At 39.2% G+C, this 24419-nt stretch overlaps 1 protein-coding gene and 1 pseudogene across 7 annotated transcripts; one reads left to right on the top strand and one right to left on the bottom strand.

Moving 5' to 3' along the window:
- Positions 1-24419, bottom strand: LOC143486111 (uncharacterized). Of its 6 annotated transcripts, XM_076985962.1 has the most exons (5): positions 23769-24419; positions 2748-3285; positions 2250-2555; positions 1147-1234; positions 2-803 (listed from the first exon to the last, which is right to left on the bottom strand). In XM_076985962.1, the coding sequence occupies exons 1-5, from the start codon at positions 23928-23930 to the stop codon at positions 695-697; spliced, it is 1203 nt and encodes a 400-aa protein (XP_076842077.1). In that variant the 5' UTR covers positions 23931-24419; the 3' UTR covers positions 2-694. The 6 variants fall into 6 exon arrangements, 5 of the variants coding, with proteins under 5 accessions (XP_076842076.1, XP_076842075.1, XP_076842077.1 ...); XM_076985961.1 differs by having other exon boundaries at positions 1-2555; positions 23769-23964; positions 24057-24419; XR_013123132.1 differs by having other exon boundaries at positions 1147-2555.
- LOC143486146 (uncharacterized) lies at positions 7212-9143 on the top strand (annotated as a pseudogene). The gene is made up of 6 exons (XR_013123145.1): positions 7212-7344; positions 7429-7522; positions 7595-7910; positions 7999-8164; positions 8266-8423; positions 8931-9143. The product of XR_013123145.1 is annotated as an uncharacterized LOC143486146 (transcript).

The raw sequence follows: 24419 nt of genomic DNA, 5'->3' as shown, positions 1-24419 counted from the left end.
ACAACCTTTGCATGATCACATGAACTTGATCATTCAAATCGGGAAATATATTTTCATTTCAATAAAGGCACAAATAAAGCATCAAAATGTATGTGTAAATGAAATATGAATAGACGTCTATCACATTGCAAATGTAAATGGAATTATTGCATTTGAATTTGAATTTTGAGCTCAACGTTGCTTGTATGAGTGGAACATGTAAATGCAAATGCGTATTACATTTTCATTTGAATATTGATACAGAAAAACTTCCATAACTGTATAGTCATTCCCTGTCATGATGACCTGGTCTAAAAATTATTGCATTCCATCCACTGCATTTCAGTCCTACAAAATGGCCTGCTAACATAATTTGAGTGATGATCTGTTTAGCTCAGAAGAAAAGGTTAATCAAAAACTTTTAAGATTTCTTCCGTTAGCCATGGTTACCACCAAGGAAACAGTGCAGTTGTCATTGCATTGCATTGATAGGGTTTCAACTATTTAAACCATTTATCAAATTACTAGGAACTTCAGTGAGAGTAGTTCAGTTGCAACGATCAATGGTTTTTCCAGCATCATTGAGGACCAAGTCATAAGGCAAAAGGGATAAATGGCTCTGTAAAAACAAAACACTTAAAAAATGTGGGTCCATGGCCAGGAAACTCTGTTGGGTCATTCCATGTCAAATCAACCAAAATTTAGATTGACCATCTCAGAATCCCTTCAAACTTTCCCCATTTGTAGGCAGATGTGTTTCATTGGAAAATCCAAAGTATTTCTGGTCCATGTTCAATATTTCAAGAGTTACAGCCGTTTTGGTTCTAAAAAAAAACAAACAAAAAAGAAATAAAAAACACTGAGGCAGCAAACTTTGTGAAAACCAAAACTACCATTAAATAATATGTAACTCTATGAAGAATAGCATATATGTTTTAGAATGACTAATGTATTTGAAGAGTTCATACTTCAAAATTGACTCCAAGATATTTTGTGCTTACTAAAGCAAATAATTAAACTGATTTAACTGTGAACTTACTGTTCACAGTGAACACCTTTTCTGATAGTTATTACATGTATATTTTTTTCTTGCAACAAATGAAAAACATCCCGTCTATGGCTATCTATTTTCAGACATTTCATTATGATGCACTAAATAAAAGATACCTTCTAAAGTGGATTGTTGGGTACTGCACATATTTGATGCATTGGTTGAAAATTTCACAATTCAGGTAAAATTGTTCAAACATGAAACCTGCAAACATTAAGTATAATCTAAGTGAGTATATAATCTAGGCATCTTAACAGAAAAAAAAACAGTATGTATGCATCAACTGTACCCTGAGATAAGTTATCAGCAAAGATGCCAGTAGATGCCCACATTATACAATAAAGCTTTCAACATTTTTTTACAGGGATATTATGTATAAAAAAACTATAACAGGTTCACCATTTTTGTATGATCATTTGACTGTTGCTGGAAACTGTACAGAAGTTACAAGTTACACAGTAACAACTTGAATGTAGCACACTGGATTGCACTGGATCTTCAGAAGATCAGAGATCAGAGCTTAATTCTCATGTGAGTGAGTGAGCAGATGTTACAGTTTGTGCGGACACCCGTTGGAGCTTCTTTTAATAGTGGAGATTTCAAAGCAATTAAACCTTTCATTTCACAAGTCGATAACTAATGTTCCCTTCCATCGTTTTCCATATTTAGTTCATGTACATTTCAGGTAGATTTCCTAAATAACTCAGTAGTCGATCCACATTACTGCACTGCTTTAGATTCCCGAAACAGAATGTTTTTAAATGTAATCTAGTTGCTATATTCCCTCATGTCTATGTGGGTGTGTGCGTTCTCTTATGGTACAGAAGAGTAGAGGATGTGGTGTAGCTCTTCCCACAGATAGAACAGTGGTAAGGTTTCTCTCCCGTGTGCTTTCGTTGGTGGCTCATAAGGTGAGCCAGTTGAATGAAAGTTCTCTCACACTCTGAGCACTGGTAAGGCCTCTCTAGTGTGTGTGTCCTCTCATGGTTTTTCAGATTCGAGGCATCGACAAAATGTTTCTTGCAGGTTGAACACTGATAAGGCCTCTCTCCAGTGTGTATTCTCTGGTGGACTTGAAAGACACTCAACCGTGTAAAACTCTTACAACAGTGAGAACACTGGTAAGGCTTCTCGCCAGTGTGGATCCTTTGATGGATCTGAAGGACATCTAATCGAGTAAAAGTCTTAGGACAGTGGGAGCACTGGTAAGGCTTCTCACCAGTATGTGTTCTCTGGTGGATCTGTAGGTTATCCAATCGTCTAAAAGTCTTGCCACAGTCAGAGCACTGGTAAGGCTTCTCCCCAGTGTGTATTCGCTGATGGACCTTTAAGGTAGTTGAATGAATGAAAGTCTTGTTGCACTGACTGCACTGGTATGGCCTCTCACCAGTGTGGATCCTCATGTGTCTGTAGAATGACGAGGACTTGGAGAATGTGCTTCCACACTCAGTACAGGAATAACTCCTCGGTCTGCCGAGTTCTTTTCCAAGACCAATGGTGGAAGATGGAAGATGACTAGGGTCAACTGTAATGCAAAGTTTAGAAAACTACCATTACTCAAAAGAAAGGTCAAACATTGCTCATTTATGCCATCACGTATTATTTATGCATTGAAAAAAGTAAAAAGGTAAGGATCCAGGAACATAAAACATTAATTATCAGAACTCCAAAATTCACTTACTGACCATTTACTCACTGTTAGTCCTAGTTCACTTACCGGAACTAATTAATTCCTGATTTTGGTCCAATGACTCCTTGACATCTGCATGCTGGACATAATGTATGCCTAACTGCAGCTGCGGATCGTCTGTATTGTGTGCGGAGTAAGGTACACTTGTATCGTCCGGCTCAGTTTTCCAGAGAGTCAGCAAAGTGGACACCTCCCGACACTCAGGTTTGGATGAGTGTTCACCACTGGAAATTGGTTCTCCGTCATCCGGCTCCATCTTAATAACAACCAGGGAGCTGCATCTGTCATCGAATGTGTGCTGGTTTTCCACTTCAAATTCGTACTCTTTAGGCACTGAAGAGTCTGGATTGGACTTGTCCTCAGAATGTTGCAGGATGAGCTGTTCTCCACAGGTGTGTAGAGAGGGGATGATCTCTTCTGGTTCCGTTTTGATGATTACCAACGTACTGCTCACACTCTTTTGGAGCTCGAGTGATTCCCCACCCCAGTCTGCCTGGTACCGTGCAGTTATATGGACTGGTTCCGCCTTGTGGACAAGAGACACTGGTGTCGAATCCTCCAAATCCTGTTATTAAAAATGGGAAAAGCAGACTCATTGAAGAGGTGCAGACTTTATATTTCTAGCATTGAATCAAGGTTGAAAAAAATAATTTAAAGCTGTCTATAAAAACAGGAAGATAACTACTATAGTCAAAAAAGATGTTAAGGACAAGTTAATAAAAAAAATTTTTAATTTGATGAAAATCACACTACTCTTGAAATATTTTATTTAAACCATGTCAGTGCATTTGCTAAATACCACTCAAATTGGAATCTGATTCTACAGTCCTTACAAGTTGCTGTGCCAGAAATGCATCAATACCAATATGTGATCTAATCATACAAGTATGATATGTATGAAACATGTTTGTGTACCATGCTGGCATATATTTGACCAGCCTGACTCAGATCCCAGCATGGCGTTGCAGGGAGGCTGAGGTCAGCACTCATGAAGCCTCATTCTAAAAGGCAGGAACTCTTCTTGGACCATTTTTATGAATTTCTGTTTAGCGGCATCTGGAATGATCCAGTCTCTCAATGCAAGACACTCGACATCCTCCTGTGGAATTTACTAGTATGCAGAATTGTGTGCTATATTTAATCAAAAGTGCACTTTTTCTCTCATGTGTCCACAGTGGTATATATTTTGACTTTTTTAATGGCAGCTGTCTCCTCTATGCTAATCTCCCACTGCGCTGTACAGTGCTTCCTCTATGGTACTCAGTAGCACCAGTCTTCCCAACATTATCAGATTTGACCTTGATCCAAGGCTCTCAAAACATCCATGTGCAAGGGGCTCTGCTCGACACCCACTGCTAGACAGAGAAGCTCAGAACTATATTTCTTCATATTGGCTGATAGAGGACCAAATCTTCAAAAAGTTCTTTCACACTCATCATAAACATCTTCTAAAACCCTCTACAATCTCTTTCCATGTGACAAATATCAAAAACTATTTTTAATATTCTGTATGTACAGTGGGTATGGAAAGTATTCAGACCTCTTTAAATTTCACTCTTTCTCTCATTGCAGCCATTTGCTAATGTCAAAAATGCTTTTAAATTATTTTCTCATTAATGTACACTCAGATTTTTTTCTGTCATCTTGACAGAAAAAAAACAGAAATGTAAACATTTTTGCAAATGTATTAAAAAAGAAAAACTGAAATATCACATGGTCATATGTATTCAGACCCTTTACTAGTTTTTACCATTACACACCTTTTTGAGCTAGTACAACCATGTCTTCTTGGAAATTATGTCACAAGTTATTCACATCTGAATGTGGGCATCCTCTGCCATTCTTCCTTGCAGATCCGCTCCAGTTCCATCAGGTTGGATGGTGAACGTTGGTTGGCAGCCATTTTCAGGTCTCTCCAGAGATGCTCAATTGGGTTTAGTTCAGGGCTCTAGCTGATCCAGTCAAGAATGGTCACGGAGTTGTTCTGAAGCCACTCTTTTGTTATTTTAGCTGTGTGCTTAGGGTCACTGTCTTGTTGGAAAGTGAACCTTCGGCTCAATCTGAGGTCCAGAGCACTCTGGAAGAGGTTTTCTTCCAGGATATCTCTGTACTTGGCCACATTCATCTTTCCTTCAATTGCAACCAGTCATCCTGTCCCTGCAGCTGAATAATACCCCCATACACAGCAAAATCAGGAGTGTAAAAAAATTGGTGTTGGTTAAATTACTAATGTTGGTGTTCTTTTAACTCTGTAAATCTCTGTAAATTGTATTTCGCGATCGATCGCCAGTGGAGGGCGACATAAATATGAATCGGAGGTAAATAAACTAGATTTTTGTGTGGCGTGTGAGCGTGTGAAGACGGTCAAATGCGTGTGTCACACGCTCAATGCGTGAGACTTGAGAGCCCTGATATATCAAAGGTGAAAGTCTTAAGTGCAGCTTTTCAGTAGAAACACTCAAATTACTACAAACAGTTGTTGGTGTGCAGTAGTTTTGTTTTTGTTAGGTATGCGTGTGCGAATTGTTACTGTTCGCCATAGTGCCACCTTAAAACTAGCTAACTAGCTAGTTTGTCTCTCCCACCTGTTGTCGAAAGACAACACTGTGGGTAAGAATAATTCACTTGGAACGACGCACACCCCAACAAAAAATTAATTGTACAAAGTTAAACTGTGTACACTAAAATTGTTTTTATCCTCAAGTCCACTTTAAATTGACGTTAGTGATTTGGATAAATCCCAAATGCTAGGTTTCCGTCGTAGTGTACTATATTATGTAACCTAGATAGCGAGAGCACAGGCTCTATAAGGAGCAGAAGAAGGGAGGCTCGTGTGTGTAAAGTACTTGAAAATGCTTGTTAAGATTGGGCGTTTTGAAAATAAACAACCATTACATAAAATATGCTAGCTTGGTAATTAAGTTATCTTCCGGAACAAATCCTAACCAAACTAGCATATATTTTAAGTATACGTTATTACGCCAACAAGCTTATGTAATACACTTATTCTTCTGCCATTACCAAACACGGTACCATCTCTTTTAATGTGACAAAAGCGAATTCTTTCAAATAATTTCGAGTATATGTGTATTTGTATAAATATGTAACTTAATTAAGCTGAAGATACTGGAAAATATTGAAATGGACCTTGAAAGTTCCGTACAAGTTCCACCTTGTGAAGGTGTATGAAACCCGCAACACTGAAGCGCGAAGCACGTGAAGTACAAAAATCGAGAGATGCACCGCGATTGCGTCATTTTTGCCACGCGGACCCTCGCGTCAGTCGCGACTCATCAAGTATAATTTCGGGTATATGTATAAATATTTAACTTAATTAAGTTTAACGTGCTGGGAAATACTGAAATGGACTTTTAAAATGATGTACAAGTGCTTGAATTCCACCTTGTATAGGTGTATGATCCCTGCAAACATGACTTTGTTCATTGCGCTGAAGCTCGGTGCGCGCGAAGTTACAAAATTCGAAAGGTGCAAATCGACAGCGTGCGAGGCCCTCACGCACGGGTGGAGCCACTGCGATTATGTCATTTTGGCTGCGCGGACCCTCGCGCTGCTCGCTGTGTGTGTGAGTTGCTTATTTTCAGTGTGAAGATGCTGGTTTCTGTGAAGTATAAGGAAGTACGCAAATGGGTTAGGGTGTCAAAGAAAGAAGATGTCTACGATTACTCAGAGTTCATCACAGAAAGTCAGTCATAAGATGGGTCTTTTGAGCTGATGCCAAATGTCACAATTGCGCATATTTACCTATTGTTTTATATATATATATATATATATATATATATATATATATATATATATATATATATATATATATATTCTCATTAATTTTGTATAACTGTTTTTCAGTTTTAACCAGATTTGGGTTACCAAAGGAAACCCATGTGGATTTGATTGATGTTGATTCAGACATCTTTGATGAACTTGTGAAGTTATCTCAAGTGTCTTTTGTGGTCTCCACTGAAGATAACTCTGGTAAGAACTGTCAGTATAGTAGCTTAAATATTAAATAAATTAAAACATTGTGTATTTCACCACATCATTCTTAAGGTGATGTCCTTATGGTGATGTCAGCTCATCTGCGAGCTAAGGTATTGGGTTCAACTCTAATTCTGGAATCCACAAAGGCACAACGATGGCAATTGATTGATGGATCAGTTGATCCCACTAGCGCGAAAGATGTGAGTTTGAAAGTCAATGTCACATTGAGGTATTCAATAGGGATGGGTTTAATTTTTCCACGTTTATATGGATTTTTATTTGTTATCCTGTATTGATTCATATAAACATAACATTGATTTTAGTTAGTAGGGTAGGTATTCAGTTTTTTTTTATATCAGTGGCAAATGTCAGCTTTCTTTTTTAGACCATGTGTCAGTATGCAATAAAATGTTCTTATTTTTCTGTAACTCTTATGGGGATATGTAAACAACGTGAATCTCAATTTAAAAGCATATGCAATTGTTGATGTTTCAGATAGTCAAAGTAGTGCTTCACTCAAAGCCAGGTGGTGACCAGATATTTCTGTATCACAAAACAAGTGGCCTTTCTGATGGCACTAGAAGAAAGATGGTGAACATACTATAGCAGATATGGTGGAAGGCCATGGGTGAGTGAACAACATAGGATTGATATTACATTGGTCATTGTCCGGTCCACTTCTATTAATGCTATTTCTGTTTTTTGAATGAAGGAGGATCCCACCTGTAAATATCCGCATTTCATATGCCCTTGGGATAACAACACTTTTCCCTCGCTTGAAGGATTTGGATTCAGTAAATGGCTATGTAAGTATATTAGTGAACAGATATGCACATGTAGTCCTTTCAGGCTTTAAAAAAGAAAACTTTGCTTGACAGGAGCACTACTATGATCCTCAAAGTGGGTCTGGTTACCTGGCCTGGAGACTGAAAACGGTTCAGCGCAACTCGGCAAGCGAGGGGAAGAGCGGAAGTACATCCAGTTACTCATCGTGAAATGCCCGTTTGTGGAGAGCAGTTATCTGGTGATGAATGCAAAGAGGCAATGTCCCTGATGAACCACTCAGTTGACAAAACAGTGGTTAAAGACAAAATGAAAGCAACATTCAAGCACAGACAGAAACTTGTTCATGATCCAGAGAAGACTTCAGTCATCCTAGACCTCTTCCCTCAATTTTTAGATACAACTGGCTTGGTAATAATAATGTGTAAATTCTGTCACAATGTCAAAGTAAAAAAAAATAGTCTTAAAATCTTGTATTTGATTTTCATTTTGATTTCAGGTTGCCCAGGATTTTACTCTGCTGTTTGGAGAGGAAGTCTCAGGTAGATTCCTTGCGAAGTGGCCAACAATATTCAAGCCCAAGATAATTGCAGCCCGCAAAACCATACCCTCTAATTCACATGTGGACGATCTTCTTGCATTAGCACTCCAAGAATCTGATCATGGTAATGTTATCCTTCATGAGTGTTGACATTTTGGGTAAATGTTTGCTGAAAAAAAAAAAAGAGGTTGAAATAAAAATGTAAAATGATTGAAACCCCACTAGGATGGCACAGTGACCTGGCATGTATCCTGTTGCTACTTCATCTCCTACCCCCAACATCAAAGGGCAAAAAAATGGGAAAGATCAGTGCATCTGAGGCTGAGGACCGGTTGGTGAATTTCATGAGAGTAAGTGTTTTAGAAGTGTTAAAAATGTTAACAGTAAATGCTATATATATTTATGTTCAATAAAAAAGTAGTGGCTCAGCAAGCTACGGTGCTGACCATATGATTTGAGGATCAGCAGTTTGAATCATGCTGCTTTGTCTTAGCAGCTGTAGCCTAAGAGAAGCATAGTTGTTAATTAGGTAAGTTGTTGCGCTGTCCAAGCATCACAACTAGTGTGCTGCTTGTTACCATAGAGATGTATTGGATGATGCATCAGAGCTGATCAATTGGGGCTTTCTTCAGTGTGTATAACTGCTTGGTGGTGATGCATAAGCAAAAGACTTGCGTGCTGAATGAAAACATTATATTGGAGGAACCCTTTCTTGCTTATCTTCATTCTTGTTTAGAGAGTGTATGTGATAGAGTCCCTTATGAGATAATTGGAATGACCAAATCAGATGAAAATTAAAGTCCTGTCTTTGTGTGTATGCCTTCTTTTCTTTTAGGTAGGAATGAGCATGGTGACCTTTCTTGAGAAACATTCTGAGTGTTGGGGAGAAGAACAGCATTCACAACTACTACATCATCCTGGACCAGAAAGCAGTTCCTTGTGAGGCCAAGACCGCTATTGCAGCTTTTGATGAGCTCTTCAAGGCACACTTTGTGTTTGCTGTGTCCTATGATGAAGCCTTGAACAACTTCTTCACATTGATCCAAACCACAGTGTACGGCATTGATCTGGGTAAGGCTAAGGAGAGTCCAAGCGTCAATTAAATTAGAGTGAGGCTTCTTCGACGCGACCTTTGAAGCCATTTATTTTGCTGAACAATGTGGACCTGTTTTGACTGCAAAGTACACCAAAAAAACTGTTCATTGTTGTTTTGGCATTTGAAATTTGAACATGGTTTGAACAAAGCTAATCCATGCATTCATATCCTCTCGCCTAGATTATTGCAATAGTCTTCTAGCTGGATGTTCTGGTAAATCGATAAACAAACTCCAGCTGGTTCAGAACGCAGCAGCGCGAGTTTTAACGAAAACTAAAAAATTTGATCACATTAGTCCTGTACTATTGTCATTACATTGGCTGCCAGTTAGATTCCGTATTGACTATAAAATAATTTTATTAACATATAAACACTGCATGGCTTAGCTCCAGAGTATCTTGCTGAACTTATTGATCATTACAATCCAGCACGTTCACTTCGTTCACAGGACGCAGGGTTATTAACTGTTCCTAGGATCAAAAAGATCACAGCAGGTGGAAGAGCCTTTTCTTTTAAAGCTCCACAATTGTGGAATAATCTTCCTGCCTTTATTCGGGACTCAGACACAGTCTCAATGTTTAAAGTATGACCCATCATTGATGTCTTTATAGATACCTTCTTCTTGCAGTTTTACTTGCTGAAAACTTTGACACAGCTCCTTGTTACTAAACATTGACTTCAGAGTTCCTAATATAGGTACATATGTGAATGCATCATTGACTGGAACTTGGCTGTAAGTACCAGTTTTGTTTTTACGTACATCAAAACGGACACCAAGAATATGCTCTACAGGTTCAACTATATTCCACTTTTGCTCAAAGTACCTGTGTCTTTTAGTTTCAGTGTTCATGAATGAGAATGGATTTTCAAGATGATCAAAACAATCCTCATCTTTATCCATCACTTCTTTAGGTAAATCAACAGAAAGGCATTTTATCACAGCTTCCTTTGCTTGTGCATGGATGTCATTTACAAGCTCCTCCATTGAACCAACCAAACATTGTACCGTGCTTTCAGGAATTCCAGATGCTTGCACCTGAGCAACAACAGAGCTACACATATCCAACAAATGCTTATTTTCAATAGCAGGCTGTACTGGGACAGGATGCACCTCATTTACTGATTGCGAACCACAAGCTACAACATTCTCATGAACCTCTAAATGGGCAACTGTATCGGAAACAGACACTGTATGTACTCGTAACAGGTGCTTTTTAAAACCATAATAAGTGCAAAAAACAGATGAGCACCCAGGTTCTCCACATTTTAAATGCAATGAACGTCCAGGACATAAACCAAATCAAAATCAAATCAAATATATTTGTATAACGCTTTTCACAACATATGTTGTCACAAAGCGCTTTACAGGATTTACAAGGTTAACAATACTATGGGTCCAAATCCCTAATGAGCAAGCCAAAGGCGATAGTGGCAAGGAAAAACTCCCTAGATGGTGGGGAATAGGAAGAAACCTTGGGAGGACCAAGACTCAAAAGGGAACCCATCCTCCATTGGGCGGCCCGTTAACACACAAATTACACAAAAACAAATTATACAGATGAATACACAAGTTACAAATAAATCACACAATCAGGCTAAGTATAAGGTAACTAGAATGAAAGTTCTGGGTGTTGATATTGTCAATGTAAATGTCTTGTGATGAACGCCAGGTTTTCATTCCGTGTCGGAGCGATGACACTGGTATTGTAGGCTCCAACTGCAGTGTTACTCCCCAAGTGAACCTCAGAGAAGAAAGATATGTGATGTGGTAAATATGTAACAGATTATTCAAAGGCCAAACTAAACAGATAAGTCTTTAGTTGAGTTTTAAAAAACATTGTTTGTTTATCAAAGCAAGAACATGCTCTTCAGATCCAGCTATAATTACGATGACTTTGAAACGGCTAATCCGTTAGGCTCGAAGAAGTGCATACACAAACTTGGCTGCATATATTTCATTTTAAGAAATGTGCCACCTAAGCTTAATTCTGTGCTGATGAATATTCACCTTGTTACCCTCTTTTACTCAGAAGACTTGAAGAAATATGGGTTTGATCCTATTCTAAAGCCACTTGTTGATGATTTGAGAATTTTGGAGACTGAAGGAGTCCAGGTGCCCTTTTCAAATGCACCACTGAAAGGTTCTGTTATTCAGGTTACTGGTGACAATTTGGCATTACATGGAATATTTGGTTTTGTTGAGTCTTTCAGTGTAGCTTACTCCTGCCGGTTTTGTTTAACTTATAAGACAGAATTGCAGTCAGTCTTCTGCGAGGATCATACAGGGCTGGTTTTTCGCACAAAAGAACTTCATTCAGAACACTGTAATACCCTTTTACAAAACCCATCTGTAGCATCAACCTTTGGTGTCAGAAGAACTTGTTTGCTCAATTCGTTGCAGTTTTTTCATGTGTCTGATAACTATGCTGTAGATATAATGCATGATTTACTAGAAGGAGTTGCACAGTATGAGTTGAAGCTTCTGTTTCAGTACTTGGTAAAAAAAATTAATATCTCTGAAAAATTTGTTTGAAAGGATTCAAAGTTTCACTTATGGATACATAGAGAGAAAAACAGACTGAGTATGTTGAAAATGGATGATGGTCGCAAAGATCTTGGACTTAATGCTATTCAGACTTGGTGTCTTTTGCGCAACACTCCCTTAATATTTGGAGATGTAATTGACAGAAATGATTGCTACTGGATTTTGATTCTCTATTTGATACAGATTGTGAATCTTGTATTTTCACCAGTTGTAACTGATGGTATGACTTGCTACCTGAAGCATTTAATATCTGACCATCATAAATTGTTTAAGTCTTTGTATCCAGAACAAAACCTGATTCCAAAGCATCATCTAATAATTCATTATCCTAAATGCATAAGGAGAATTGGAATCTGTCAAAAACTTCTAAAACATCACAAAATCACTTGTTAAGAAACATCAAAGTCAACTGGCATTTCACTGCACTGTAAAAAAAAAATCCTAAAAAACGGTAAACGACTGGCAGCAGTGGCTGCCAAACAAAAACTTTAATTTTAAAGTAAAAAACCCTGATTTAAATTAAGTGGAAAAACTATAAATTTACAGAAAAATTCATTAAACATTCTGCAGAGAAATACCGTTATTTTACAGATTTTTTCCTGAATTATTATGATTTAGCACTTTTAATAGAGTGATAGCACTAATATTTTTGCAGAGAAATATCGTTATTTTACAACTTTTTCCTGAATTATTATGATTAAGCACTTTAAAAAAAAGTGACACCACTAATATTTTTGCAGAGAAATATTATTGTTTTACAACTTTTAACTGAATTATTACAATTACAATTAATTATTACAATCCTGCTGCAAGATGAATTTTTATTGCATAGGATTTTCTCCATTAATTTGGAAAGATTTTGACAAAAAATACCGCAGTTTTAAGTCTGTTTATATTCATTACATGTTGTAACGGCTTCGACTCAGAAGGACAAGAATGAGCCATGACACCAATGTTAGTGAACTGTTATTTTATAAGCAACACACTAAAGGGAGGGGGAACACTAACGCACATACAACACACATCCAGGGAAATGGGGAACTCACCGCAGGGCCTGCTGGGAAGTCTGTAGACTCCACCCCTCAACGCTGCCCATTGGCTGACGGTACAATATTCAGCCACCACAGAACGTGATAGAGTTGGATTTAAAAAAAACCCCATTAATGTCAGCCACCCAAAATTGAATGTGACTATTAATCATTAGCGATAGAATAGTCGGTGACGTTCCTAGCAAATTAGACTTTCCCTTACAATGTACGTCTACCAGTATATCAGTTCATCTGTCTCTCAGTGTGTTACAGGTTATTTCCTTGGTTATGTTCAAGTATAGACCCAGTGTTTAGAAATGTTTCTTTTAAAACTCCAGCACCCAAACAAACTGCCATTTTCTATTGCCATTGACTGCACAAGAACTAAAATGAGAACAGACATCAATAGAGATGGAACAATCAACAGAAATCTCCTACAGCCATTACTACTGTTACATACTTTAGACATGCCAATGTAAAAATCTAATGTCTGAATTGACATTGGGAAGTCACTCTTCATTCTGTATTCATCATAAAAATTAGCACAATCATGATTTTCAATTGCAGAAATTGTTTTTTTTTTTCTTCATCAAATCAATTACCATCACGTTCTGTGGCAAATTAATATGTCTGGACCCTATATGTTTTGATCTGTGTACATTTTTCTCCTGAACATCAATGGATCCTCTGAATTATGAGGACACCAAACAATCAAAATACGCTTATTGCTACATGTAAGCTAATACTATGAAAAACCCATTAATTTCTGACATTGAAAATCAGGTTTAAACCAGCAGTGCCAAACAACTAAACACATCGCCAAAAGACATTAGATAATACAAGGCAATACGATTTTTTTTACATTGACTCAATCTAAAAAACTAAATTCATTTAGTCATGAATTTAGTTTTTTGGATTGAGTCAATGAAAAAAAAATTGTGTGATTGATTAATTCAATTTTATTACATTGAGCCAATGCTTTATTTTTTTCAGTGTAACATGTTTCACTCGGGGGAACCGAACGCTAGACCATGTTTCTTCGAACATCTGGAACTCTTACCAATCCCTCCCACGACCCCCGTTCGGCAAATCGGATCACTCCTCCATCCTGCTCCTGCCCACCTATAGGCAGAGACTGAAACGAGGGCCGGCCACTTCCAGAAAGGTGCGTCGCTGGTCTGACCAATCAGACGCTATACTGCAGGACTGTTTCGAGCATGTGGATTGGGAAATGTTCCATGATTCGTCGAGCAGCGTTGACAAGTACGCAGACACAGTCACCGCCTTCATACACATGTGTGTGGATGACGTAGTGCCCTGCAGACAAGTCCGCGTATTCCCCAATCAGAAGCCCTGGCTGAACGGTGAGGTCCGCTCCGCCCTTAGCGCTGCTTTTAGATCTGGAAATACGTAAGAATGCAAGAAAACAAACTATGCTCTGCGTAAATCCATCAGAACAGCGTACAGGGAGAAAGTGGAGGCTAAACACAATCACGGACTATAAATCTACCTCTCACACTCTGCCCAATACCAGCACTGATTTACCGGACGAGCTAAACCACTTCTACACTCGTTTTGATAATAACCTCGCTGCCCCGCTGGAGAGCGCCCCGCCCTAGGGCTGTCGCGGTGAAAGAATTTCCCCTGCGGTTATTTATGGTGGCTCAACACCGCGATATGCGGTATGACGCGATATGCGTAATTTGTCGTCTAAAATCTTAATTTTAGAGCTATATAATTGTTTTATTGTTTTTATTGTAAAGGGGTTCTTATTGTTTTTAAATTGCAAAGAAGACACAGTTTTAAGAGCAGTTAAATATGTGTTTATTGTCAAATAGAGAACACAGAAGTCAAATGAGATGCAGTAAGAACCCATGCTCTTTCGCTTTCTTAAAAGTGTAGGGTAAATATTTAAAACGAGATTTTAAACACAAAAAGAGAATTTTATAAATAAATCTATAAAACGAAATCTTTCCTTAACCAGAAGAATAACGTCTCAGCTTAAACCTGAGTTGTCACGTCCCTGTTGCACGCTAAGAAAACCAACATATTCACCTTATGTGGTTTCAGTGAGGAGCGGAAAGGGCTAACAATATTCCCGGCAGTACTAAAAACTCGCTCTGATGGTGTGCTTGTTGCACAAATGCACATGTACTTGCGGGCGAGTTTGGAGAGCAGAGGAAATCTAGCCTCATTGACGCGCCACCAGGCGAGTGGATCTGCGTGGATTTGACTTGAACCCGAAATGCTCCCAAACCGGCGAAGTCGCGTTTTGTTTTTTGACCAGAGCATCTGCCGTAGTTTCCATCTTTGAAAAAAGGAGACGGATTGTTGATCAGCCGCACCGGATGATAACAGGGGGTTGATGGGAAAATGACTTTAACTCTTGCACAGGCACTTTCGCATGGGGAAAAAACACAAATATTGCGGTTGTTGCGGTTAATTCCCGTACGTTGCGATTTTCTCGTCAATAGCGCGGTATTGCTATACTGCGGTTATCGCAACAGCCCTACCCCGCCCACCGTTGATCCCAATCCCCCTTCCGTCTGCGTAGCTGATGTGCGAAGAGCTTTCAGACGGGTGAATCCGCGCAAGACAGCAGGACCAGACGGCATACCAGGTAGAGTGCTGAAAGCCTGCTACAAAGAATTAGCAGGTGTTTATGCAGACATCTATAACACCTCACTGTCTCTCTCTATCGTGCCAGCTAGCTTCAAACTAGCCACCATTGTGCCAGTCCCAAAGTCAACCAGCATTACCTGTCTAAATGACTGGCGACCTGTTGCCCTGACCTCCATCGTGAGCAAATGCTCTGAGAAGCTGGTCAAAGACATCATCTGTTCCTCACTGCCTGCCACCCTGGACCCTCTGCAATTTGCGTATAGGAGGAATAGATCCACTGATGATGCAATCACGCTGACGCTGCACACTGCCCTCTCCCACCTGGACAAGAAGGACACGTATGTGAGAATGCTGTTTGTAGACTACAGTTCAGCATTCAACACCATCGTTCCTTCGAAGCTCGACAGCAAACTCCGGTATCTGGGTCTGAACAGCACACTGTGCAGTTGGATCCTGAACCTCCTGAAGGATCGACGGCAGGTGGTAAGGATGGGCAGCATCACATCCTCCTCTCTGACCCTCAACATCGGAGTCCCCCAGGGTTGTGTGCTCAGCCCACTCCTGTACTCCCTGTACACCCACGACTGCACTGCTAGACACAGCTCCAACGCCATAATAAAGTTTGCTGACGACACAACGGTTGTGGGCCTGATCTCCAATAATGATGAATCGGCCTACAGGGAGGAGGTAAAAATCCTGGAAGACTAGTGCCGGCAGAATAACCTCTCTCTAAACGTCAGTAAGACCAAGGAGCTCATCGTGGACTTCAGGAGGCGGGAGAGAGTACACCCAGCGATTCGCATCAATGGGACTGCGGTAGACAGGGTCAGCAGCTTTAAGTTCCTGGGTGTTAACATCATGGGCAGTGCACACCACACAGATATTGAAGAAAACCCACCAGCGCCTCTACTTCCTCAGAAGGCTGAGGAGGTTTAGTCTGAAGCCCAGCATCCTCAAGACCTTCTACACCTGCACTGTGGAAAGCATTCTGACTGGCAGCATTACCACCTGGTACAGGAACTGCACTGCTCTTGAGAGGAAATCCCTGCAGAGAGTAGTATGAACAGCACAGGGTGTCGAACGCTGTCGATTTGCAAGGTCGTGCACCTCTCGAATTTTGTAACTGCGCGCACCAGTTAAACTTAATTAAGTTAAATATTTATACATAGTCGAAATGATTCAAAATAATTCGCTTTTTTATTCACATTATTTAATGGTTGTTTATTTTCAAAACGCCCAATCTTAACGTCTTCACGTTCTCTCATGTTTCGTCCTGGAATTACAAGAGGCTCGTATTTGTTAACGTAATACAAGACACCGGTTCAGTCAGATAGCTATTTGTTGTGAAACGAAGTAGTTACAATTGATACACTGTGTTAGGTCTTGCTTCAATAGGCTATGTGCAATCATTTCAATATGTTTTAATAAACATTGAACCAGTCCGGCCCTTGGCTTGTAGCAAATTTGGTTTTTTGGCCCTCGGTGTATTTGACTTTGACATCCCTGACATAGAGTAAGAAAAATAAAATCATTGCTTGAAGTGTTAAAACCAGGGGTTTTATAAGAAGCATAATACCCATAAATCAGGGTTGCCAACTCTCACGCATTGAGCGTGAGACACATTCACACGTTCACATGCCACACATCCAATTTCTCACGCCGAAAAAAAAAATGTAGTTTATTTATCTCTGATCCATATCTATGAGTTACTAGTTCGCTCTGGCGCCAACCACTGGTGATCGATCTTGATATAATACTTAATTTGTGTCCATTTTACAGCCCCCCCTCCCCCCGTCAACAATTAACGTTCGCCATCTCACTCTAAGTGATCTTGAAAAGTTGGCAACCCTGAATAAATAGGTAAATAGATAATTAAAATGGACTACTAAAGGAAACTACTAGAGGAAACCATACAACATTTACTCCCTATTGCAATGTACTCACAAAAAAGCAAAAACACTTCCATCGCAATTTTTTTTGAAAAACACCCGCAACATCAAACATTTTAGCCCGCAACAATCACAAAAAAGGCCTGCGAAATCCTGGTGGGACTGATTGTAGATATCAAAATTAGAACAATACTTATTTTTATTTTCAAGACATTACAGAGTTAGCTTTATATGTACATACACTAGTTTAAATAGTTTGTAATTTATACATCTTTTGTAATATTGTTGCTGCAAATTGTGGAACTTGCACACAAGTTTTTCACTCACCGGGGTACCTGTACTCTGGTGATGCGACAATAAATCTGGGCCCGTATTTATCAAACTTCTTAGAGTGGAATTTTGGACTTAAGTGCTGAAAAATTCTTAGATTTGCTCCTACTCACAGAGTTAAGTGTAAGTGCCTGTTATCAAAACTCAAGTATAAGAATCACTCTTACTCTCCCGAAAAGTTAAGACTGCTCCAGAGGACTCATAATTCGTTAAGAGTTGCCACCAGGGGGCTGAGATGGCACTGAGAAGACAGAGACGCGTGCGAACCTTCATTTTAGGTACACATTTTAATTTTATAGATATATAAATATGCACATAAATATGCACAATGCACAAATATGCACAATAATTAGGCATTAAGATAAGCATGGGTTAAATTTTTTTTTTCTTTTTTACGTGCAAGAGTGTAATATTCATGCTGCGATTTTCATACTTTAATTTTAAGCTTTGACTTCTGCCTTGTCAGTTATTGTATGTCATTTGGGAGTGAGTCCTCTGCCAGACTTCCTTCAGACGCTCACTTTTCCTCCGGCCATTCATGACTGGTGGTGTTTGGAAGCGCTGTCAGAGAGGGAGGGGCAGATGGAGAATCTGCACTCAAGCCAGCAGGGTCATAGTCAAATATAAACATGCCCTAATAAAAGCTAGAGCCGCATACTATTAGACACTAATAGAAAACAACAAAAATAACCCTAGATTTCTCTTCGCGACGGTATCTAAACTAACAAGAAATATCAATGACACTAGTTCTAACAGCTCTTACACACACTATTGATGAATTTTTAAACTTTTTCAATAATAAAATAGATATTATCCGACTACAGAGTCATAATACATTGCAGCCTAACCTCCAATCCAACCCCAGTAGTTTAGTTATTAGTAACTATGCATCCAAAAATATTACTGAGCTAAATGTCTTCGATCCTATATCGCAAAAAGAGCTCACAACACTGATTAATTCGTCTAAGCCTACATCATGTATATTCGACCCAGTTCCAACCCGTCTATTTAAAGACCTACTCCCAGCCATTGCAGGGCCCTTACTTAATATGATTAACTCCTCCCTTAACCTAGGTTACATGCCCAAACAATTAAAATGCGCCGTAATTAGATCCTTGATTAAAAAACAAAATCTCGATCCGCAGATTCTAGCCAACTATAGACCCATTTCTAATCTCCCATTTATCTCTAAAATTTTAGAAAAAGCAGTTTCCAATCAGTTAAACCACTATCTCCAATCAAATAGTGTCCATGAAAAGTTCCAATCAGGATTTAGACCAAACCACAGCACTGAAACAGCTTTACTCAGGGTAGTGAATGATCTACTAATATCGGCCGATAATGGGCTCGTCTCGTTCCTTATACTGCTAGATCTTAGTGCAGCTTTTGATACTGTAGACCACAACATTTTGCTGTATAGATTAGAAAACACGGTAGGTATTAAAGGAGTTGCACTCTCTCCTGGTTTAGATCATATTTAACTGACCGCTTCCAATGTGTAAGTGTTAATAATAAAACCTCTAAATCTGTGCAGGTTAAATATGGTGTCCCACAAGGGACAGTCCTAGGACCACTTCTATTCACACTGTATGTTACCCTTAGGCGAGATTATGCATAAGCATGACATCAGTTTCCATTCCTACGCAGACGACACTCAGCTATATTTATCGGCAAAATCCGATGATTTAGGCGCAAACAGTAAGATTGAGAAATGTGTAGAAGAGATAAAACATTGGATGGCGTGTAATTTTCTAGCACTAAATCCCGATAAAACAGAATTAATAATAGTTGGGTCTAGGGCTGCGAGAGACAAGATACATAATGTAGCATTGAATCTACATTCTTTTACTATAACCCCCAGCGCAGAGGTAAAGAACTTGGGCGTCACAATAGACCCAGATCTCTCGTTTGATACACATATTAATAATATAACTAGGGTAGCGTTCTTTCACTTGCGCAACATTGCCAAAATTAGAAACATATTAAATATTAGTGATGCAGAAAAACTAATCCATGCATTCATATCCTCTCGTTTAGATTATTGCAACAGTCTCCTAGCTGGATGTTCTGGTAAATCGATAAACAAACTCCAGCTGGTTCAGAACGCAGCAGCACGAGTTTTAACAAAAACCCGTCCCGTACTATCGTCATTACACTGGCTGCCAATTCGATTCCGTATTGATTATAAAATACTTTTATTAACATATAAAACGCTGCATGGCTTAGCTCCAGACTATCTTAGTGAACTTATTGAACAATATAACCCAGCACGTTAATTTCGCTCGCAGGACGCAGGGTTATTAACTGTTCCTAGGATCAAAAAGATCACAGCAGGTGGAAGAGCCTTTTCTTTTAAAGCTCCACAATTGTGGAATAATCTTCCTGCCTCTATTCGGGACTCAGACACAGTCTCAATGTTTAAAACTCGATTAAAGACTCATCTGTTTAGTTTGGCCTTTGATTAATCTGTTACATATTTACTACATCTCGTATCTTTTCTCCAAGGTTCACCTGGAGAGTAACATTGCAGTTGGAGCCTACAATACCAGCATCGCTGCTCCGACACGGAATGAAAGCCTGGCGTTCATCAACAGACATTTACAGTGACAATATCAAAACCCAGAACTTTCATTTTTACCTTTACTTAGTCTGATTGCGTGATTTGTGTGTGACTTGTGTATTTGTCTGTATTTTGTGTAATTTGGGTGTTAACGGGCCGCCCAATGGAGGATGGGTTCCCTTTTGAGTCTTGGTTCTCCCGAGGTATCTTCCTATTCCCCACCATCATAGGGAGTTTTTCCTCGCCACTGTCGCCTTTGGCTTGCTCATTAGTGTTCTGGACCCATAGTATTGTTAACCTTTTAAATCCTGTAAAGCGCTTTGTGACAACATGTGTTGTGAAAAGCGCTATACAAATAAACTTTGATTGATTGATTGATCTCAGCCCCCTGGTGGCAACTCTTAACAACTTATGAGTCCTCTGGAGCAGTCTTAACTTTTCCGGAGAGTAAGAGTGATTCTTATACTTGAGAGTTTTGATAACAGGCACTTACACTTAACTCTGTGAGTAGGAGCAAATTTAAGAATTTTTCCGCACTTAAGTCCTAAATTCCACTCGAAGAAGTTTGATAAATACGGGCCCTGGGCCCGTATTTATCAAACTTCTTAGAATTACTCCTAAGAATGCTGCTAAGAACTGACTTATGTCTAAAATTATTCTTAGTTAAAAGCTGAGACTAAAAGTTAGTTATCAAGCCTCTCAGTCTCACTTTAAGCGAAGTGTAGGAGCAATTCTTAAGTGTCAGTCTCAGAGCTGATTTACGACACCTGGCTGTGCCGCAAAGCTGATCCTGGATGATGTCATTTCAAAACCCCCTGCAGGAACCAATCACTGGATCGGATTTCATGTTCAATAACATTTCCTGTGAAATGTCAAGATAAAATTCAGAAAATGTCACATTTAACTTAATAATGTTGCAGTCATAATTTTTGTGAAATTACACAGCATATTTACAGTTAATAAATAATCCATTAAAAAAATATTTCATATCTACCTTTAAGTATGTGACATGCACTGGTATGTATAATTTTCCTTTCTTTCTTTTGTTATTCATATATTTTCTCAGATTTATTTTGGATACTGCATACATTCTAACCGAATCACATTCAGGCGGAGGACCACCGGGCAAGCCTCTTAGCGCATTTTGTGAGGTGGTGCAGCGTATCATGGGGGTGATCTGTGGAGTGGAGGGGGGTCAGGATCCTGCATTAATGAAATTCTAAAACATATTTCAAAGACAAGGTTTTTTATCATTTATTTAGATTTGCACACAAACACTGATGCTAATTGTCACTTCAAAATAATTGCATCCGTCAGTAATAAAGAAGATGCTCGTGCTCCCGACCCTGCTGGCTTGAGCGCAGATTCTCCATCTGCCCCTCCCTCTCTGACAACGCTTCCAAACACCTCCAGTCATGAATGGCCGGAGGAAAAGTGAGCGTCTGAAGGAAGTCTGGCAGAGGACTCACTCCCAAATGACATACAATAACTGACAAGGCAGACATCAAAGCTTAAAATAAAGTATTAAAATCGCAGCATGAATATTAATTACACTCTTGCACAAAAAAAATTAAAGGAAGAAAAAAAATTAAACCCATGCTTATCTTAATGCCTAATTATTGTCCATATTTGTGCATATTTATATATCTATAAAATTGAAATGTGTACCTAAAATGAAGGTTTGCACGCGTCTCTGTCTTCTCAGTGCCATCTCAGCCCCCTGGTGGCAACTCTTAACGACTTATGAGTCCTCTGGAGCAGTCTTAACTTTTCAGGAGAGTAAGAGTGATTCTTATACTTGAGAGTTTTGATAACTGGCACTTACACTTAACTCTGTGAGTAGGAGCAAATCTAAGAATTTTTCAGCACTTAAGTCCAAAATTCCACTCTAAGAAGTTTGATAAATACGGGCCCAGGTCTTAACTATATACACAGGTGTGTGCCTTTCCTAATCAAGTCCAATCAATTTTATTAAATACAGCTGGACTCCAGTGAAGACGTAGAACCATCTCAAGGAGGATCAGAAGAAATGGACAGCATGCGAATTAACAATAATTAGCATGCGAGTGTCACAGCAAAGGGTCTGAATATGTATTACTATGTGATATTTCAGGTTTTCTTGTAAAATAAATTTACTAAATTTTCTACATTTTTTTTCCTGTCAAGATGGGGTGCTGATAATTTACACTCCTAGAAAGGGAAGAGCATGGTGCAGAGACTTAAAATGATACAGCTCATTGAAATTAGGACAACTTCACAGGGTTGTTACATTTTAATTCTGTATGCTAGTGTGACTAGGGCTGTGACGGGATGGATTTTTTCTTACCGCGGTAAAAGAGCAACGTATAACCGCGGTAACGCGGTTAACCGCCACCCCCCGAAAAATAAAATGAATTATAGTTTATAAATAAAAACATGCACTTTTAAATGAACAAAAACGTAATTTGTCGTAAAGTAAATACTTTACGCAAAACTATGGCCATAATATTGTTAATAATGACGTGAATAACGTTAATTATAAATATCTTATTTTCAGTCTTCATGTTCCTTGCAAGACAAACCAACATGCTCATTTTGTCCGGTATAAAGGACGATCTAAACGAGGTGACAATGTTGCCTGCCGTGCTGAATACAGCTCCGATGGAGTGCTCGTTGCGCAAACGGTCATATATTTTCTGGCAATGTTTGACAGAAGAGGGAATCCATTTTGATTTTTCCGCCACCGGGCAAGTTGATCCGAATGCGAATCGAGGGCTTCCTCCTGCAAATACCTCGCGAGTTCAGTGTCCGCACCGGGCTAAAAGCCACATACATCTACTAAACTGAATACATTTAAATGAACTGATCAGTTTCTGAACGGTGACTGTAGCATTTCATGTGTGACAGTGTTGTGTCGAATTCCGACTTGCCATGTTATTCCGCGCATAAATACGATACAGATAATATTGTCGATTTATGTTTCTAAGGGATAGACTTTAATTATCCATCACAGGAAACGGCATTATCTATGTCCAAAGCCACTGTGGCTCAAGGGTGTTAATTATTTTAAATAAAATACACACTGGCTATACCGAAGTTCACCTCTGACCACATGACTTCGCAGTATTAAAGCAGTATTATGTCTAAATATCTAGTTAGGACAAAACTAGATGAGTGCTAAATGAAAATGAGCACTTTCTTCTTTGATTTACAACTTTGTCCTACCACCTAACGTTCTGCTCCACCCCCGACTGGTGAAAAAACATCTAAAGAAAAGCTGCAGCCCTTTATAAAACGCATGGTTCAAATCGTGGGGGAAAATGTAGTGGCTTATACTCCGGAAAATAAGGTAATCACGCACAAAAATCCAGCGCACACCCCGCATCCCCCAACCGCCATTTATTTAATGGACTGTTTCCCCCCGGAAACAGCAATCGCAATGAAAATGTTTTTTCCATGTTTTTTTCGCAATGGAAACGATTCCTTTTATAGATAAATAAATAGATAAACCGCGGTAATGAGCTCAACACCGCGGTAGGCACTACATAACCGCGGTATTGCGGTAATGCAGTTATCGTCACAGCCCTAAGTGTGACAAGGCAAAAGTGTTTTTATTTCGTCTTGTCACAACATAAACAGACCACACGCAAAGCATACAACTGAAAAAGTAGTCACAAACCTCTTTATGGAGTTCTCCCTCCTCCTTAAAGTGAAATTTCACCTCAAGAGGCTCCACGTTCAAGTTTCTTTGTACATGTCCGTGATTTATAGTGTCCTCAACAGACACATCACTTCCGAGTGTGCACCCTTCCTCAAAATCGCGACACGTATGGATTTCCATTATCCAGTACTGGTCACGTTTTCAACTTGACAGCCTGGGAAAAATATTCAACGTATGAAACAGAAACGCTGCCACTGACGAACAAGTTTTATCAGCTGAATGACGCTTCAAATACGCTCGACGTACAGCTGTTGTTTGGCCATCATCTGTAAAAACCGGCAGGCTCTTGTGTCCTGGTCAAATATACTTGCATATTAATAAAAAAACTCAGAAATTCGTTCGTGATCTCAGTGGAGTATACTAATAATGGAGCAAAAGTGTTTTTGCAGCTAGCTAACTATACATGTCTGCACGCCGATAAATGTAGCTCAATGTACGAATCAAATCACGTTATACTAGTATTAAACGAAACATTGCATATAACATTTTGCTCAGCTGTCAAGGTTACTGTCCGCGGACTGCACTTATCGCCGTTTTCCGTATTTTCTATCTGAATATTTCATTAAAAACATTCCACTTTTGTGTCAATGTATGCGTCGCGACGTAAAA

The sequence above is a fragment of the Brachyhypopomus gauderio genome, unplaced genomic scaffold (genome assembly GCF_052324685.1).
Source record: "Brachyhypopomus gauderio isolate BG-103 unplaced genomic scaffold, BGAUD_0.2 sc44, whole genome shotgun sequence".
NCBI classification, from domain to species: domain Eukaryota; kingdom Metazoa; phylum Chordata; class Actinopteri; order Gymnotiformes; family Hypopomidae; genus Brachyhypopomus; species Brachyhypopomus gauderio.
Note: the sequence above shows the minus strand (reverse complement) of the source record. Positions and strands in the feature narration are given on the sequence as shown.